The sequence below is a fragment of the Dendropsophus ebraccatus genome, chromosome 4, assembly GCF_027789765.1.
Source record: "Dendropsophus ebraccatus isolate aDenEbr1 chromosome 4, aDenEbr1.pat, whole genome shotgun sequence".
NCBI classification, from domain to species: domain Eukaryota; kingdom Metazoa; phylum Chordata; class Amphibia; order Anura; family Hylidae; genus Dendropsophus; species Dendropsophus ebraccatus.
The window spans coordinates 123,864,573-123,884,471 of NC_091457.1; the positions used below are offsets into that span (position 1 = coordinate 123,864,573).

Here is a 19,899-nt window from a genome sequence, read left to right on the forward strand (position 1 = left end):
GGGAACCAGTCATGTCGGTGGTGCTCTGTAAACTTTAAGACCCATTAGTCTACCAAATAATTCAGCAGAAGACAAAACAAGTTCCAGCTGACTTTGTAGCCAATATTTGTTTCTTATGGAGGCTTCCAAGGATATCTTCTGGCAAGTATCTAGGTCAAGTCAGAATATTTAGTTCTTCTTGAATGGTGTGCTCTTTGGCTTCACCTTCTAACTTCTAAATTAAAATGGTGCTGTCACGACTCAATGGCTGAAAATTCATCTGTTTTAATATGTCAAATTAGAAGTTTGAGATTTGCATGTTCATGGTTAGCTTACCTATATACATCATTGATCAAAGAAGGAACCTCCTGGGTCTATCTATGTGTATTGAATAAATTTATCCAGCGTAATGATTTTTTATTATCTATTTGGGTGATGTGGAAAGTAGGGTTGGCTCACTCAAGTTCTATTCCATTCTAGGCTGCTTCCATCGTTTATCATCATATATCCCCTTTAATTACCACATTTCTACATGGTCAGCATCTTAAGACCTCTTTACAATGCTTGGCTGACTACACTAAAAACAGACTTGGTAGTCTCTAAAGTGAATGCACCGCCTAGATTTTTTTAAAAATAGGAACCAGATACTGAAACATGCTCTTTTTTTCTAATCTGCAAAGTGGTCAGAATAGATACTGCAAGATTTCAGGAGTATTTTATAATATAGATAGTAAAATAGAAAATAATAAAAGGTCTGAAAGGAGCTTAAAAAGAACCTATAAGGAGGTTAGATTCATCTAACCTACTGATAGCTCCTTATAGCATTGGGAACGCTGAGGAGGAAGGTACTGTATGTGTCCTACCTTCCTCCTGCAGCACTGGTGCTGCACTGTTAGTCGGGGTAAACTCTGCTCTGGAGCACCATTAGGAGCACTGCCGCATCATCCGGCCTGCCCCTTCTAATGATAATCAATGGAGGGTTGGGCTGAATGACAAGGCAGTGCTCCTATCGAGGCAGGGTTTACCCCGACTAACAGCACAGCATCGGCGTTAAGGAGGAAGGTAAGGCACATATCTTCCTCCTCAGCGTCCCCGGCGCTAAAGGGGATATTAGCAGCTTAGATTAGTCTAACCTGCAGGTAGTTCCCCTTTAAAGAAAACAGAGGAAACTTTATACTGTATAATAGTAATATTTAGTGAAAGAGCGTTGAAGTGTAAGATGTGTTGTTGAATGGGTGAGTGGTGGGGCCAATGTGTCCATGTACTAAATTTTATGGGAGTTGGTAGTTAGGAAGTTGAGAAATAGTCAGGTGGCTTGGGTCAGCCCCTTCAGAAAAAAGAACTGAACATAGAAGTGGGTATAATTTAGTGATTGAACTTTGATGGACATGGGAAATAGGCTGCTGAGGATGTAATCATTCTTGCGTAGTAATGATGTAATCCATTTTTTTGTATTTTTTAAATAAATATATGGAAAAGAAATAAAGTTATTCAAAGTTTAAAAAAAAGAAAAAAAAAAGAAAATTAGAAAACAAAAAACACCAAAAATTATTTTAAAATAGGTTTACCATAATAAGTTGATTGAAACAAGAGGTCATTTTCTGATAACCCATTCGCTTTAAGCCTTCCCTGTCAAGAGCTTCAGTTTAGTCAAAAGGGGGTCCAACAGCATAGCCATTTACTTAATTGTACAGTACTTTACAGTTCCTCATTATTATGTGCATATCAAAGTAAAGCAACCAGTTATTCTTCTATTCTCCGAGGGCTGGAGAGATGTGAATATATTATGGTTATGAAATACTTGGGTCACTGTAGATTTGCTTTAAATACTAAATATTCCCTTTAAATTCTCAATCTAATTTATTAAACAAAAGCTGTGTTGGCCACCCTTTTGACAGTCTATGAACTATTAAGTGGCTGGTCATACAATAGGACATGAACGTAAGCACATGTACTAGAGAGAAATAAGTGGTGGAGATACTGACGGACAAACCCACCCGCCGTGAACAACGGGTATGGCCAACAAAAGTCTAAGGTGTACCTTAACTTTGGGATAGCATTTATACAGTAAATAATCTTTCAATATACTTGACATAAATCTGTATGAGAAACCAACTAATCCAGGAGTGTAACTACCACTGTAGCAGCCATAGCAGCTGCTATGAGGCTTGCTGCATCACAGGGCCCGTGACCTGCTCCTGCAATACACTGGATCCCCTGGGCTGTTATCAATCGCACCACCAGGTGGCCGAGCATGGCCTCCCTGGATCTGCAAATGGAATAAAGAGAAAGAAAAAAAAACGGCACAGGCTCCTCATGTGCTACCTCAATACATAGAAGATAAGGAATGGGGAAAAGGTGCTCACCTGAGAGCCACTTGGGCTTTGTGCATATTACCCCTCTTAGACTGTGGGGTACAAGTCCGGATCCAGCATGTATTTCAGTCGGATATGGGCCTAGTCACTCTACGGACTGACAAGCCAACTGAACCAGAAACGGGATACTCCCAAAACTATGGGGCCCATGGAGACCATATGTAAGCAAAAGGAAAAAAATATATATGGTACTTTGGGTCAGCACTGTCCACAAAAAGAGTTTCTAAAGGCTTAAATTAAAAGAATTTATTGAATAAATAAAATCAATTATACTGGTATAAAAATAAATAAAATCAGCACAAAAATGACGCGTTTTTAAAGATATATGCCCTCTTCATCAGATTTCAGTTTCATTTATCTGATGAAGAGGACACGTCTTCGAAATGCGTCATATTTGTGCTGATTTTATTTATTCAATAAATTCTTTTAATTTAAGCCCTTGGAAACTCTTTTTGTGGACAGTGCTGACCCAGAGTACCATGTATATTTATCTCCTTTTGCTTATGTAGGATCTGCAAATGTCCCTTTAATTGAAAGCACTCCTGATAAGCGCTTGAAGTTATGCATGTACGACTACACTTGACAGCTTAGTGGTCAGTCAGGGGGGCCCAATCAAAAGTTTCTTATGGGGCCCAGCCAATTCTAGTTACGCCTCTGAACCAATCAGTTCATTAGGAAGCTCTTCAGTTATGTCACTAATACCTTTTGGATAGTGGATTCTCTGATGCATGTGCCCTGTGTGTTCTTTCTATAAAGGTCAGTCTCTAAGCTCAACAATATATCACTTAAACAACAATAATAAACGAATAAGGTAAAAAATAATCATCATGTGCATTTTATGCAACAACTTTATTTGAGCCGAAATGCACTTACAATAGAGATTGTCCACTTAGATCCATACATTGTTTACATAATATGTGTATAGTAATAACTACATTTGTGCTTGTAGTCTGCCAAGAGTACATCCAAAAGTACAACAAATCAATGCACTAGGTAGTAGAATACAATGACTAGAATACTCTTGGTAAGTGTTAAAAACTAGTCCTTTTTAATCTCTTCTTTTATATAGATACATGTATTATAAAATAACATAAACCCCATACACAGGCCATCTACAACTGGCGCTCATTAATAAATGGACAATATTAAAAATTGTATTGTTCACGAAAATACACCAGACTGTTTTTATGCTTGTAGAAATTCCCCCGGATAAGTAACTTGAGTTTCCATACATAACAGGATTGCATTACTAGATCAGACACATTAACATCCAATTCTCAGAATTCGCAATAGCAATGTATTGTATCGGTTACAGTAAAAAATACACAAAAGGTTTATTTAGCATACTGTTCAGTGATTAATGGGGAAATAGAGTCAAAGTCCAAAGGGCGCTGCACATGGTATTGTACATTGCAGTCTGGGTTGAGTGCATGAAGATGTGAATAAAATACTCTACCTTCCAGTAGTGTGCTGGGAAGGATACAATACTATCTATTGTTGTGTTATATAAGTTGTTTAACTTCTTTATTCTTCAAATGCTCAGATTGCTTGGTGGAGGGATAGAGACTCATATAAGTGAATAGGGACAAGCGCATTCATCAAGAAGAAAAAGACCAAGATCCCAACGTGTTTTATAGTATCAACCCTTCATCAGGGGCCAAGATATTCACAGGAATCAATACAATCTTGCAATCAATTGTATCTATCATTGACAAACATACGCTTCTAGATAAATAAGTGTCCTTGATACCCAAGAAAAAGTAAACATTTATCTTAGCGTCAGTCATATACACAGAGGATATTGCTAATTTGCAAGCTCCGAGGCTTGGGTCATAGCTACGCCTTGTTCCATAGATTTACTCCACATTGTGTACATGACAGAATCACCAAGCTAGTGTAACCTATGTGTATGTGTAGATTCCCTGGAGAGTGAACTATACCTTAGATAGTAAATATGTACCACAGTAACTTGGTCCTCATCTCACGCTCACACGCACTAAGAAAGTCACAACTACTTTACACAGTGTGATTGTTGCCCCACAAGCTACTAGTAGATTTGAAACAGTACAAGACGTCACTTTTTCCCTAATATATCATATGAAGAATATAAAAAAAATGTTAAGGGTAATGTTGAGATCTTTATTACGGCCCTCACATAGTTGGTGTTCACCATGATCGGAATATGGAGTCCTCTTCATGTAGAGGTCCTGGTATTATTGTTCTTTGAGACAATAGATTAGTTGGAACACATTGAAGGCCTCATATGATGATGAAACCCAAATAAAACAAAGGGTTTAACTGTTGCACAGAGTTTACCATAACACATGGCTACAGTACAACATATATCCAAACCATAGGATCATGCCCAAAACTATGCAGAAAACAGAAAATTAACAGCAAACTCACATCTGTCAAGAAAGATGTAGCATGCAGGGTTTGGGTTGAACAATACCGTTCTTAGCACAGTGAAATTTGTAATTTTTGCCACATATTAAAACATCAAGGTTTACAAAATGTGCTTACAGATATACACACAAACACAGTAATTTTATACACTAGAGATCTTCACCAGTTCCTAAATGAATCAGAATAGTACGATCCACCATCTGCATTTGCTTCAACTCTAGGAGAAACTGTTGGACAGTCTCTCATGTATACACCGTATCAATCCTGCTGAAAGGATATCTTCTCAAGCTGTCTGTGGTCATTGGGGTGGAACATGTTTTTCTCTATTTCTATTAAATCTGATTGGCAAAAGACGTTGGGCCTGTTTGGTTGTATCGTGCCTGGTTATAGTTTTGCTGGCCTAGTCCACCTGGTTGTCCGAAGTTGGGTTGTTGTCCAAATCCTCCTTGTTGTTGGTTGTATGGTGGAGTTGGTCCATAGGTTTCTTGGTTGTAGCCACCTTGGTTTAATGACTGGCTACCAGACTGTTTTTCCATCGGCTCTTGAGGATACCTTTGCCCTGAAGCATGCCAGCCCGTCTCCTTGAAGACAAACCAGATGTTTCCAGCCCAAAGAATAAAGTTTAGAAAACCGAAGACCTGGAGGAAAAATCAGAAAGTGGTCTCAGTAAGCAATTCAAGATACTGAAGAGTGAGTTTTGACACCTAATATGATATACAATGCATAAAACTTTGATGAATAGGCTAGTAGTGTCCAATAAGTATTCTGTAATATAAGTAAACCGGACTAATATTATGTTGAATGCTCGCTGAGAAATTGCTTGGATGGGATGGGGGGTTGTTTGCAGACCCCATCTTCACTATGCATCTGTACTTATTCTCAATTTGGCTTGTATGGAATGGGAACAATTTAAAATGTCCCTGGAAAAAAGGATCCAGTTTCACGGGTAGGTGACCAAGATATGGCAGAGTTTATTTAATGTAGGTAAATCAATACTTTGCATAGGCTGTAAGGTGAAGTGAGGACACCATGCTGGGAGCGGGTGGTCAGGTTTCCTGTCCTTAAGTCTCTCAGCAGGTAGTTTATGTATTTAATGGTGTGCATGTTTCTCTCAGGTTACCAACTTGTAAGAAGATCCTGCTTAGTGAGATAAAGATCTAGCTGTGTTAGCTCTTCTCTTCTTTGGAATTGCCCAGTCATCCCTCCTAGCTACATACCTGTTTACAATAGCCTTGACTGATCTATAATCTGTGCATTTAGCATTATTACCAGAAGGTATAAGAATAGAGATGAGAGAACTTTTCAAAAGTACGGTCTGGCGGAGTCACACTAAAACAGCTAAACCATCAGAAGGGTTCGCTCATCAATAATATCTACTTGTGTCCTTCTTCTCTGGTCTCTGGTGTCTCCTGTAGCCGTCTCCAGCCTGCTCAGCCAATCACTGACTGAGATGGGGCAATGCCACGGCCAGTGATTGGATGAGTGGGCTGTCACTCCTAAGGTGAAGGTGGCTGGAGCTCCACTGGGAGTGCAGACAGGTGAGCATACCCTTTTTATGTGTATTTATTTGTGTTACAAACTTTGCCAAAAAAGGTTTGGTTCTTAATAAATCTGGGTTCATAAGATTCAGCTCGCTCATCTCTATATACGAGCTTCATACCAATCTATATATGGATTACTTTCCCAGGCTCTTTGACATCTATTCATAAAACCTGCCTGTATTTTCTTTCTATTTTTGCTATGTACAAAAAATGGTCACTGAGCTCTAGGGCTGTTGACTTGATAAAGTGTGTCTAGCTAACTTCATATGGAGGAAAGAATTATGTGTGATTAGTTCTTTTCCTGTATAAAGGACATGGTGAAATACAGACTGTAAGGGATAATGGCTTCCTGACTCCTCTTCACACAAGATAATGCTTCTCCTGTTATTCTTTCTAAATTTCAATAGCCTAGGCTGAGCTGATACAAAATGGACTTGACTCCAGATAATTAACTGATTGTATGGTTTCTGCAGTTGGATAAAGGGTATAAAACCATTATCTCATTGTGAAATGGTATCAGGTTGGTAATGCCATGGTGAGGCACATGGAACCATACCCCAGAATGATATTCTATAGGGTTAGATCTATTCGAATCATCCCTTAATAAATAAAGCTGCGGATGTATATGAAGGATCATTACTTGGTGCTGCCATTTTTGCTCCCTCTGCCCTAGATCGTTTTATCTCGGCAAAATATTGCCCCAATAAAATCCAGCATTTATCTGCTTTGTGGCATCCCACCGAGATGGTACGCAGTGTCACCTTTCAAGTTCAAATTGAATTTGGTGATAAATGAAGATGTGAGTGACTTCCTCATATATAATTCATCTCCCTGGTACATCTGTCACACAAGTGGCATTTATATTCAAATTATTGAGTGTCACAAGGAAATGTAATCTTAAATGCTTTGTAGATTAAATTTCAAGACTGTATGTGTTCTGGGGGGATTGTAATTAGGTAACCTTGACACCGGGTGATTTATTGTCCTCTCCTCTCCATGCTTGTGAGGACGCATTCTCTTTTCTTGGTTGAAACATTGATTAAAATTTACAATGATTTTTATGTTTGTGCAATGTGAAGCTCTCCCTGTGTATATTGGAAAATCTGTTGGATATAACCACCCAGAAATATAGTGAAATGTTGTCTTCTAAAGGTTTTCTAAAATAAGAACTATGGTATCTCTGAAAGCTTTCAGCTGTCATTATCAATGTCTAGGCGCATTTTCCTTTTTTTTTTCCTTCTGCCCCCTTTCTTGTTCCTCAGCAAAGGATACCAATATTTTAGGGCCTATTCAGTCAACTATGTAGTAACCACTGCTCAGTTCTCAATGGATTGTCAATGTTCTAAGTCACTGTTCTAAGACTCCTAGATTGAGTGAAACTTGACTTGAAGGGACATCTCTTTGCTCAAGGGGTGTGAGAGCTATTTTGGATATCCTTTCTTCCCAGAATTCTCAATGGAGCAGCAATGGTATGTAAGTCTCCTTACATCTCTATGATGAACTGTCCTTAATGAAAGTTAGCACTCCTTTGACCTACGGACATAAGAAACAGCCACTACTTACCTCTCCCCATGCCCATGAAGCACCGTGTCAGAGGCTCCGGGACCCCTGTCGGAAGGCAACCCCCCCCAAGTTCTAATGTCATTACCTGACCTGACCCGGCTGATGGATGCTCCATAAGCCATTCAGCGAATGCAGTGGTGTCCCGCCCCAGTCACAGAGTGGGGTATCCATCCGCCGGGTCGTGACATTCAAGAGCTAGAAAATGCAGACAGGAGTAGGATGCAGCTCTGTGTGGACATGGAGAATATGAAATATATGTTCTTTATTAGGTTTCCCCCACCCCCTGCCCGAACTAATTTTTTTTCCCTGCTGGACTTCTCCATTAGGAACTGATCAGTGGTGACTATCCAATTGTGAATGTGGGCTATTAGCAGGTTAGAAGCATCTAACCTGCTCATATGCCCCTACAGTGGATGTGAGTGCTGAGGATGAAGGTACGTTTCTTACTTGGCCTGTTTTTGTTTATTTTATAGTCTAATTCATATGCTAATAAGTTTGTTTGGTGCACTGGGGGCAGGACTGTTACTCTCAGTGCACCACTCCGCTCCTCCTAATGAGTATTCATCTGGTGCTCTGCAGTGCGCCGGAGAGACGTCACTGCAGAACTCCAAACCCAAATGTCCATTAGGAGGGGCGGGCCGGCTGGGGCAGATCAGTGCACTAAGGGTGGTAGTCCCACCCCCTGTGCACCACACTGCCTTATTAGAATATAGAGTTAACTACAAAGTACACAAAAGCTGTTCCGAGGATGAAGGTAAGTTCACCTTCATTCTCAGATCCCCATGCGCTATAGGGACATAAAAGTAGGTAAGAAAGTTAAAAACAGTGTTGGCCCCTCTTGGACAATGTCATTATGTATATAGGGAAACAGCCCCCACCTACTGACACCCAGAGTTTCTCAGTTGTACTGCACATTTTTTCTAATGTTGCTTTGGATGTGGCTAGAAGGAAATACATTATAACTTAAAATAGCTTGTGTAATGCAAAGACAGGAGCCAAAGCTGAATATATTACCCTTTATATTAAGAATAAAACTCATATTGTTCTTGTGTTCATCACTAGGCTGCTACTTATACAGTCAATAAAGTCAATATTCCAGGCATGTCAGGGAAGAGACTGTAGCTGTCGTATGGGAGAATATCTAATGCTATATTCTATGTCAGGGGCGTAACTAGGATTCATGGGGCCCCATAGCAAAAAAGTGTATGGGGCCCCCCCAACATATTACCTGTACCGGCAATATGGAGCTGTCCCCCTGCCTTTGGCAGCTCTGAGACGCTGTGCCCTGGGGTGGGGGTGGGTGAGTGGTAGCAGGCCACTCGGAGTCCCTGCTGGTTGGAGCAGCTCTGAGTCCAGGAGGGTGACCTCCATTATACTGACCACTATACAAGATGCTAGGGAGGCTGAATGACCCCATTATACAGGATGCAGGGAAGGCTGAGTGACCCCATTATACAGGATGCCAGGGAGGCTGTCTGACCCCATTATACAGGATGCAGGGAAGCTGAGTGACCCCCATTATACAGGATGCCAGGAAGGCTGAATGGCCCCATTATACAGGATGCCAGGGAAGCTGAGTGACCCCATTATACAGGATGCCAGGAAAGCTGGTGACCCCATTATACAGGATGCCAGGAAAGCTGAGTGACCCCATTATACAGGATGCCAGGAAAGCTGAGTGACCCCATTATACAGGATGCCAGGGAGGCTGAGTGACCCCACTATACAGGATGCCAGGGAAGCTGCTGACCCCCATTATACAGGATGCCAGGGAGGCTGGTGACCCCCATTATACAGGATGCCAGGAAAGCTGAGTGACCCCATTATACAGGATGCCAGGGAGGCTGAGTGACCCCACTATACAGGATGCCAGGGAAGCTGCTGACCCCCATTATACAGGATGCCAGGGAGGCTGGTGACCCCCATTATACAGGATGCCAGGGAAGCTGGTGACCCCCATTATACCGGATGCCAGGGAAGCTGGTGACCCCATTATACAGGATGCCAGGAAAGCTAAGTGACCCCATTATACAGGATGCCAGGGAGGCTGAGTGACCCCAATATACAGGATGCCAGGGAAGCTGGTGACCCCCATTATACCGGATGCCAGGGAAGCTGGTGACCCCATTATACAGGATGCCAGGAAAGCTGAGTGACCCCATTATACAGGATGCCAGGGAGGCTGAGTGACCCCAATATACAGGATGCCAGGGAAGCTGCTGACCCCCATTATACAGGATGCCAGGGAGGCTGGTGACCCCATTATACAGGATGCCAGGGAAGCTGGTGACCCCATTATACAGGATGCCAGGGAAGCTGGTGACCCCCATTATACAGGATGCCAGGGAAGCTGGTGACCCCCATTATACAGGATGCCAGGGAAGCTGAGTGTCTTCCAGCTGGCAGTGATAGTTACCATCTTCCTGCTGTGTCTCCTCCTCAGGCCCTGTGCACTCTGCAATGAGGGAATATCCCACCCGCGGTGGGCGATGGGGGCGGGGCTTGCAGCGATGGGGGCGGGGCTTAGCGGAACGTCCCGGGACTGTTCCACTTGTGGAGAGGGGGACACTGATGCAGGATGCTCTGAGCCTGTGTCCGGGGGAGGTGCAGAGGTGTTTCAGAGGGGATTGCAGACGCTCCCTCCTGCATCTCTGGCAGGGTGCTTTGCTATCAGTAGCGTAGCTACCTTAAAGACAGGGGAGACGGGCAAGGCGGCCCCCGGGCCCCCTGTAGTCCGGGGCCCCATAGCAACTGCCTTCCCTGCCTTCATGGTAGCTACGCCATTGTTCTATGTATATTGTACAGTATATATTAAATACAGATAATGTAAAATATCAGAAGTCACCAAGAAGTCCCAAGACAGCAACTGAGGTGTGGATAAGATGTTCTGCAGCAGCCAAGGTGTGTTTCGTTCTGCAGCAACATCTATACCATTGATTTGTACTATATGGTTATTATAATGTGCTGTATCATGTCAGTTTTGTTTGACATATAGTATTGTAATATTTCCCCACTTCCGAATCTTTCCTGTAGACCTCAAGACTTGGCCCCTGGTATCCACTTTTGCTAACATCTAATTATCTTACTTGACCTTAAAATCCTAGAATCTGTATCCACAGGTCTCAGTGCCTCTGAGACAATGTCTGCATTGATGGGTTTAAAAAACAAAGCCGGCAGCATCCTTCCCAGTCCCCTTGTCATGTGAAACCAACTTACCACTGATGTGTTCAGACTTGACATGACAGGACTACGCAGCGCCATACACTTGTTAGAAGGCAGTTTACATGCGGATATCAGTAACAAAACCTCATCAGGATCTGTCGCCACCTTAACATCGGAGAGCCCTTTAGCCCAGGCAGATGAGCTTACCAGCCACATGAACGAGAAAACTACAGTAACAATGAAATCCTGGAGGAAACAAAGAAAAAGACATAGGACACAATGAAAAATAGAAAAAAAACGATCAACATTAATACGAGAAAGAATATTGATATGCAATAGATTTACATGCAGTCCTGTATAAAAATCAGGGGTAGCACATTGTCATGTCTTTGGTATTGTAGAATCCAGTCCTGAAGAGCCAAAACCCCACAAGACCATAGGAAAACCCCTCCTCTTTATTCCCATTTGACCTACCTCCTCCCTCCACTTCCCCAAAAGGATTGACACTCAATAGCTGCCATGACACCATAACAACCCACGTCCATTCTGGACCACCGTGACCATTCCAATCCTAATTCTACCTACGTCCCCCCATTTAACATTAATCCTCCAACAATTGGCCAACAATAGGCAGGGAGAGTGGGAACGCTGTTCTTCTCCCGCTGAATTGAGGCCCTTGGTGGAAAGCAAGGATTTTTATCAACTAGTCCCTGCCCATAGCCCTGCCCATAGGCCCTGCGTACAAGCCCCAGTCATGCGGGCCTGCACGTAGGCCTGCTTCCCTGTTCCGGCCCTTCTTTTTGCAATAATTTACAGCAGGTAACAAAATAAAGCGTAATTAAAACCTTGTATTAACCCTGAACTGGTACAAGCACGTAAAAGCATAGAGGTGAGGGTTAGTGAGTGGGTGGTTCCTACATAACTGCCTGAGGTATTGGCCACTGTTATTTCTTGCTGCCATGTTGTGTGTTCTACTATAGTACCCATTTTGCCAATCGACAAAAGATTTTTACTTTTTCTTCCTTCCCTTGGCAGTGGCACAAATACTTGATGGTTACAAATTCAATATCTATATAAAGCAAAGCAGGTGGGTGCCATATTCAGTTTTTACAATTCAATGGTTATAACTCTCTTACAGGTTTCAACTTCAAAGGGATTTAGGTTAGTGTTAGCTTCACACACACTCCTGGACAATGTTAACTTAACATAGCTTTCCCAATATCTCAGAGCCGAACTTTATGATACAACTTTCTATAGCTATGGACAACTCAGGAAGACACTAGTTAGAGCAGTTCTGCAGCCAACCCCATTTACTACAGGACTGAATCCTATAAGCCAAACTATAAACCTCAGAGCATCAACCGTCTGCTATACACTGCTCCAACAGCACACCACACATGGGCCTACATGGATGCCTGTGCCCCCTACTGTTAATTGTTAGCTGAAAAAAACAGATATTTTAGGTTCCAGGCTTCTGCAACAGATAATGGTTGCACTGTCAACTACTACACCCTAGCAATCCTAAAGTCCTAAAGATGCAACGTCAATAGGGTACTGATTCAGGATTATATGGTCTATATCATGGGTCTCCAAACTGCGGCCCTCCAGCTGTTGCCAAACCACAACTCCCATCATGCCTGGACAGCTAAAGGTTTTTCAACAGCTGGAGGGCCGCAGTTTGGAGACCCATGGTCTATATTATACCTTTGTTGGAATCACATAACAAACTTGCTGCCACACAGATCCTTAACTTAGCACCTATAATGTGTGTGTGTGTGTGTGTGTGTGTGTGTGTGTGTGTGATGCTCCTATTATATGGCCCAATGTACTTAGTAAATGAGCACTGATCTTATAGATCAGCACTCTTTTACAGATTCTATTACACATACTGACAATTGTGCGGGCAGGGCTGCATGATAGATCACTGCATTAGTAGTTCGGCCCTTCTCTGCCATTATTCACTGCCCACATATTCTTTATTACCTGGGAGTTATATGGGCGTCAAGTAACGTTTTTTGGACAGGCGAGAAGGAAGCAATAAAATCAGCGAATGAAAAAGCATTTGCTCATTTGTTGCCTATCACTGGCCCCATTACATCGAACAGTATTGGTCAGGATCAGCTGAAAGTTGTCAGGACACACTGGAGTCGTCGTTTCACAACAGTCAGAGAGCCATAGGTTGGGTAGCACCATATTTGAGTAATAAAAGCATAAGCCTTGCCACACAAGCTGTACCATCTGAACACATGCTAAGCAACTTGGTGTAATGATGTTATGTAAAGCCTCTGGCACTTTACAAGCTTCAATGATAAATGGCTTCTCCTGTCCTCCTGTTGTGAGTGATGTTCATATAGAAATCATTATCTGCGCCCAAGGGTCTCCCAGTTACCTTCTTGACACAGCTGGGGAGCAGTGAATAGACAGAGAATCGCTATTCTTAGGAACATCCTAACTGATATTAGAAGAATAAGTAAAAACACAGCGCACTGTTCTGAATGCATGAAGCATATAATTACCTTGCACTGAAATGAATGGAGTATAAATGTGTTTCCTATAGCCTATATGACACCAACATAATTCATAGGACTGCACAGAGATTCAGAAGAAACCCTATCTGCAGCGCCATAGATCACCTAGGCATGCTATTTTGAAACTTATGCATAGAATGAACCTACTTGAAGTGCTATTTCAGGAGTAGGAAAACTGCTTTCTTCTAAACAAACAGTGTCACTTTTATCCTCGGTTTGGGTGTGGTGTTGCAACTCGGTTCCACTGAAGTGAATGGAGCTGAATTGTAATACAACACACAACCAGGTATGGAGCTGTTTTTAGAAGAAAGCAGCAATGTTTTTCTATCTTGAATAAGGGTATGGGCACACTACGGAATACACACCGAGACTCCAAGCAGATTCTGCCTCCACTTGAAGCTCCGCCCATCCCATAGACTCAATGATATCGGCAGGTGAATTCCAATGTCCCCCCAAAGAATTGGCATGTCAATTTTTTGGGCAGATGGAAGAAGTAGCTGGCGAATATCATTGAGTCTATGGGAGGGGCAGAACTTCAGGTGGAGGCTGCATGGTGGACTCTGATTTGAGTCTCCGCATGTTTTCTGTAGTGTGCACATACCCTAACCCCTCTATGTATGATAAGGCCCCATTCACACCTTGTTCTTGGGGTATAACCCAAGTATATGTTGGGATGTTGCCAAAAGGTATACCACAGCTCTCCCACTGTGGGCTCATTGACTTCAATGGGCCTAATGTACTGTAAAAAAAAAAAATCAGGAAACAGAGAGAATGTAGCGACTTATAGACTACATTCAGACCATTAAAGTCAATACAATGACAGTGTGTACACTGCAGTATAATGCTACATTCACACGCCCGTAGTGCAGTGTGCGGTTGTGGACTGCACTACAAATGTGCTTCACAGAGCACTACAATGGCACATCATTAGCATAGCAATCTTGGCTATGTTACGGTCCGCAGGTGTGAATGTAGCCAAAGTCACAATACTTTTTTACTGATACAGTATCCTGACTGCATACCCTGCAATTGTATCCCAATTCTATTGTATCAATTATTTTCTACTGATCCCAAGTTACAGCCTGTACTTTACTACAGAGCTACATTATATAACAGGCTGCAGAGCTGAAATCAGAGTGTTCCATGTCCACACAAGTCATGTCCGTACACGTCTGTACAATAGAATTGTGAATGCAGTTCTGGTGTATAATACAGGTTGTAAATAAGCATCTAAAATATTTACATGACTTTTTTATTTAGATAATCTCTCTCTCTATATATATTACTATTAGATGGTTTTAAAGGTGACTGTACCCTTTAATTGCAGGGAATGGACTTACTTGGCAACATCACCCGACCTCAGATTCTGTATCATTTCATCAACCTGATAAAACCAATGAAATATTTATCTACGTGAGCAGGTAGCTGCTGTAGTTCGCACCACTAACAGATCATTTAATTACTGTGCCAGGCGGCCTACAACCTGCTGACATCAGACTGAAATCAGACCCTGCAGTGTGAGAATGGAGGTAATAAAGTTTGCTCCATTAAGACTCAAATAAGAGATCAATTTAAGTGTAAACTTGGTACCTTCTTCCTACACAACCTTTCTCTAAGGGTCTGGTTCAGAACGATAACCTTTAAAAACAAATAACACAATCTACTATAATTTTGCATTGTTTTTTATGTATGTTTTATCTTTACCAACCAGTCTATACACAGCAAACACTTGTCTAGTCCAAATTCGAGTAGATAATGCAATACAAAAATGTCACTATACATAAATACATTCCATCCTGTCTCCTACTACAGATTAATCGCTAGAAGATGTCTGATTGTGGATTTGTCAAGCTGTTCTATTCTATTTACCTGTTCCTCTTATTTATACTTACCCAGATTTAGCAAACGACCAACGATGATTTAAGAACATGTTGAAAGAATACAATGAACGATTTCTCGCTCGTCGTTGATCATTTGCTGTGTTTACACAAGCCGATTATCACTCAAATGCAATCGTTATTGCGAAAATTTGAACGATAATTGTTGCGTGTAAAAGCACCATTAGGCTATGTTCACACTACGTAAGTTCCGTGGAAATCATGGCCATTGTTTCAACGGCCATGATTTCCCGGGAACTTACGTAGTGCTGAAGGCTTAAGGGATCCTGGAAGGAGTGTATAAACATAGTATACACTCCGGCTGGGATCCCTAGCGGCGCAGCGAGAAACTGACATGTCAGTTTTCTGCGGCGGCTATTCATTGAATAGCGGCTGCAGAAAGCGCTGTCAGTTCTCATAATGGAGAGAGCGGCTCCGGCCACACGCTCCATAGTGAACTGTGCGGCGCTAAAGATCATCCGGTACTGCAGTACCGGTCGGGATGATCTTTTCAGAGACCGGCCATTCCGTGACCGTTCTCTTACAGTGTGTGAACATAGCCCTACACTGAACGATTAGCAAATAATTAGTGAACAATTAACAATGATTTAAGGGTAAGGGCTAAATCAACGATCACTCATGAACGATTTTTCAATCGTTGCCTGCAATTACATAGGGCGATAACTATTTAAATTCAAACAATATAACGATTTTCCGCACGATAATCATCCCGTGTAATAGGACCCTTAGTGGTTTTTATACCGGTTAACTGTATAGGGGTTGAATTTATCAAGCCCCACCCCCACGCACCCTGCAAGATTTACTATGAGGCGCATGCAAAAATACAATGGATCTGGGCCTGCAGCACGACAAATGCAAACGTCTACACTTTTTTTCTGTAACAGAACTGCTTTCTGATATCAGTTCATTTGAAAATTATTTCTTTTCAACAGAATGGCTTTTTAACAATACTACTGTCCTTTTATGAGGCAGAACAGTCTTCTCCCCCCGCGTCAGCCACCAGGACTGAAGTTGACCTCGCCAACGGATCATGTCGCTACTTTTGGGCCCTTGAAAAACAGGATCCAGCCTTGCTTGGTTTGTCGTAGATTAGTTAAAATCTATGTAAACCGCGTGTTCCCTACACCCCTGACTGTCATAGCTTTCTACAGCAGCAATCTGTTTCCGAGGTGAGATGAGTAGAGTGATTTATGGGGACTGTAGATCTGTCTCCTGCACTGACATGAAAGTCCATCTGTAGTACACAGTCACATCTGTAGCGCAAGAAATGTTATTGCAACCAGCATCTGTCTCCCCAAATACCAGACAATAGAGAACAATTCATGCGACAGCCTCTCCATAGATGAACACTTATTCCAGGAATTCTCACTGGTAATTAAAGGCTTTGTATCCAACTTCTAAAATAGATTTTCCCTTGAACATTTAATGTATCCTTAGCACAATGTTTGCTTAAAGAAGGACATTTTACTTGCATGTTCCCTGATAATAGGGAGTGATAATTACAGTATACGGTCCAGAGCCATACACGCATGAATGTCATTGCTGCAGACAACCATACAGGGTCTGCTGGTCCACTCAAGCTTAAGAAATTGAGCTCATTGCCAAATTTTTTCATCTATATCACAGGTGTCAAACTTGCGGCCCTACAGCTGTTGCAAAACTACAATTCCCATCAAAACTACAATACCAATCATGCCTGGACAGCCAAAGCTAAAGCTAGAGGGCTGCAGTTTGACAACACTGATCTATATCAAAACCTGATTATTTAATAATTTATAAAAGCTGCTTATTGTTGTAGGTTGGAGATCAATATTTCTGAGCTTAAAGGGAAACGGACAGCTGAGATATGCATATCTCCCTGCTGCCAGTTTTCAGATGCCGGTCACATATGCATATCCATGTTGTCAGTTTCCTTGCACTTACAACAGCATCAAGGCTTCACTTCCTGGATAAAATAGTGATGTCACGACCCGACTCCCAGAGCTGTGCGGGCTGTGGCTGCTGGAGAGGATGATGGCAGGGGGATGCTCCGTGTCCCTCCAGTGCCCTGTGTCCCTCAGTGTCCTCCTGCCATCATCCTCTCCAGCAGCCACAGCCCGCACAGCTCTGGGAGTCGGGTCGTGACATCACCGTTTTATCCAGGAAGTGAAGCCTTCATGCAGTAATAAGTGCAGGGAAAAAAGCACTTTATAAGCATTTCCTGTAATGAGTGTATATTGGGGATTTGCATAATCTTTGGGGGGGGGGGGGGGATAAAATTTTTTCAATAGACTTCTCCTTTAAATGATCAAAACTTTTCTATTTGCAGCCACCACTAGGGGGAGACTAAGAGCTAACCTGCTGATAGAGCCCTATAGTGTCACACTGTTTGTGTCTGTGTGTGGGGGGGTGTGGAGGTCAGTGCGGGACCGGAGCAGAGGAAGGTAAGACACATAACTTCCTCCTCAGTGTCCCAGATCGCAGATTACACTGATCCCTGCCATGCTATGGCATAGCAGTGATCAGTGTATTAATGTAAAAGTCCCCTAAGGGGACTTAAAAAGGACTTAAAATCAATAAAAGCTTTAAAAAATGTCCCAAAGCCCCTCCCCCAATAAAAGTGAAAATCATCCCCTTCCAATTTTATACATAAAATACATAAAAATAATAAATTTTACATATAATATACCATAGAGTGTATAATCGTCTAATATATTAAAATAAAACAATATTGTTCCCATATGGTGAACAGCATGAACAAAACCGCAGTAAAAACCATAGTAAAACCGTAGTAAAAAACAACGCAGGGATTGTTTTTTTAAATTACATTTTATGTATAAAAAAATTTATAAAAAGCGATCAAGCAATCTAGAAAAGAATGGTACTAGTAAAAAAAAGAGATCATGGCGCAAAAAATGACGCCCTATACGACCCAATAGGTGAAAAAATAAAAGCGCTATAAGAGTCACAATAGGGCCATTTTAAATATAATAAAAATAGGAAAGCGTCAAAAAACCTAGTAAACATGCATATCGCTGTGCTCAGACCGACCTATAAAATAAAGAAAAAAATGTTAAAGTGCATTACATAAACATGGAAGCCACCCAAATTTGCGGAATCACATTTTTCGACACAAGTTCACCCCATAAATGAGATTTTGGGGGTTCCGTCATTCATTTTATGGCAGATTGAAAGATGGCATTACAAAGTACACCTCCTGTTCCTGAAAAAAACAAGCCCTCACATGGCCTTGTAGGTGGAAAAATAAAAGAGTTATGGGTCTTAGAAAGCGATGAGGAAAAAACAAAAATGCAAAAGTGACAATTGGCCCGGTCCTTAAAGAGAACCAATCACCTAAATATAACTGTCCCTATTATGACAGTACATCTCTCCCTAAGTCTATTCATGAAGATACAGACTGCCTTTGCAGTCTGTATCTTTATACTTTACCTGATCCTCTGTTCCCTGGCTGTTCCGGTGAGCGCCGCCATCTTGATGACGTCACTTGCGTTCCAGCTGTGCGTTCCAGCGTGACGTCATCAAGATGGCGGCGCCGCCGGAACAGCCAGGGAACAGAGGATCTGGTAAAGTATAAAGATACAGACTGCAAAGGCAGTCTGTATCTTCATAGATAGACTTCATGAGGATACAGACTGCATTTGCAGTCTGTAGCTTTATACTTTACCTATCCTCTGCTTCAGTGCCGCAAGGCCGGGCACCGCCATCTTGATTACGGGCCTTGCCTTCCACCGCTGGAACGCAAGTGACGTAATCAAGATGGCGCCGCCGGCCTTGCTGCACCGAAGAAGAGGATTAGGTAAAGTATAAAGATACAGACTGCAGAGGCAGTCTGTATCTTCATAAATAGATTAGAGAAGAGGGACTTTAGATAATACACAGCGATCTTGCGCTGTATAGCGCGAGATCACTGTGTGTTAACAGAGCGGCAGGCAAAGGATCATGGGAACCTTTCCTGCCACTCTGCATGACGGGAGTTTCCTGTCTCGCGCCGGCTCTTTTGAAAAGAGCCGGCTCGAGACAGGAAAGTAAAAAGGGAATAATTCAAAAACGTGACAATAAAAATAATTAATTATATTTGCAAATGTCAATTAAATTATGATTTGCATCTAATTAAGGAATAAAATTTTTTTAACTTTCGTCCATGATTGGTTCTCTTTAAGGCCATTTCAGGCTCTGTCCTTAAGGGGTTAAAGGGGTACCCCAGAGATTTTTTTTTTTTTTTTTTTTTTCTTCAAATTAAATGGTATCTTGTGTTTAAAAATCTCAAGCCTTGAGAGCTGCAGAAAGTGGTATATTCTTTCCAGTCTGAAACAGTGCCCTTTGCTGCCAACTCTGTGGGTGGCAGGAACTGTCCAGGTGAATCCCTTCCTCTGGTGAGAATTGTAACAGCCAGCAGCCAGTATTCTGCTGAAGGATCTACAGGATGGCCTTGCAGGTTATTATTAGG

The 19,899-nt window shown here is 42.1% G+C and overlaps 1 protein-coding gene across 1 annotated transcript in view; it reads right to left on the minus strand.

The window, feature by feature from the left end:
* Positions 1-3,217: 3,217 nt before the first annotated feature.
* Positions 3,218-19,899, minus strand: part of SYNPR (synaptoporin) — a 100,125-nt gene continuing 83,443 nt past the window's right edge. The window contains exons 5-6 of the mRNA XM_069967931.1: positions 11,081-11,272; positions 3,218-5,398 (exon numbers count right to left, since the gene is read on the minus strand). Of these exons, the coding sequence (XP_069824032.1) occupies positions 5,093-5,398; positions 11,081-11,272 (498 nt within the window). The 3' untranslated portion in view covers positions 3,218-5,092. The remainder of the gene's footprint in view (positions 5,399-11,080; positions 11,273-19,899) is intronic.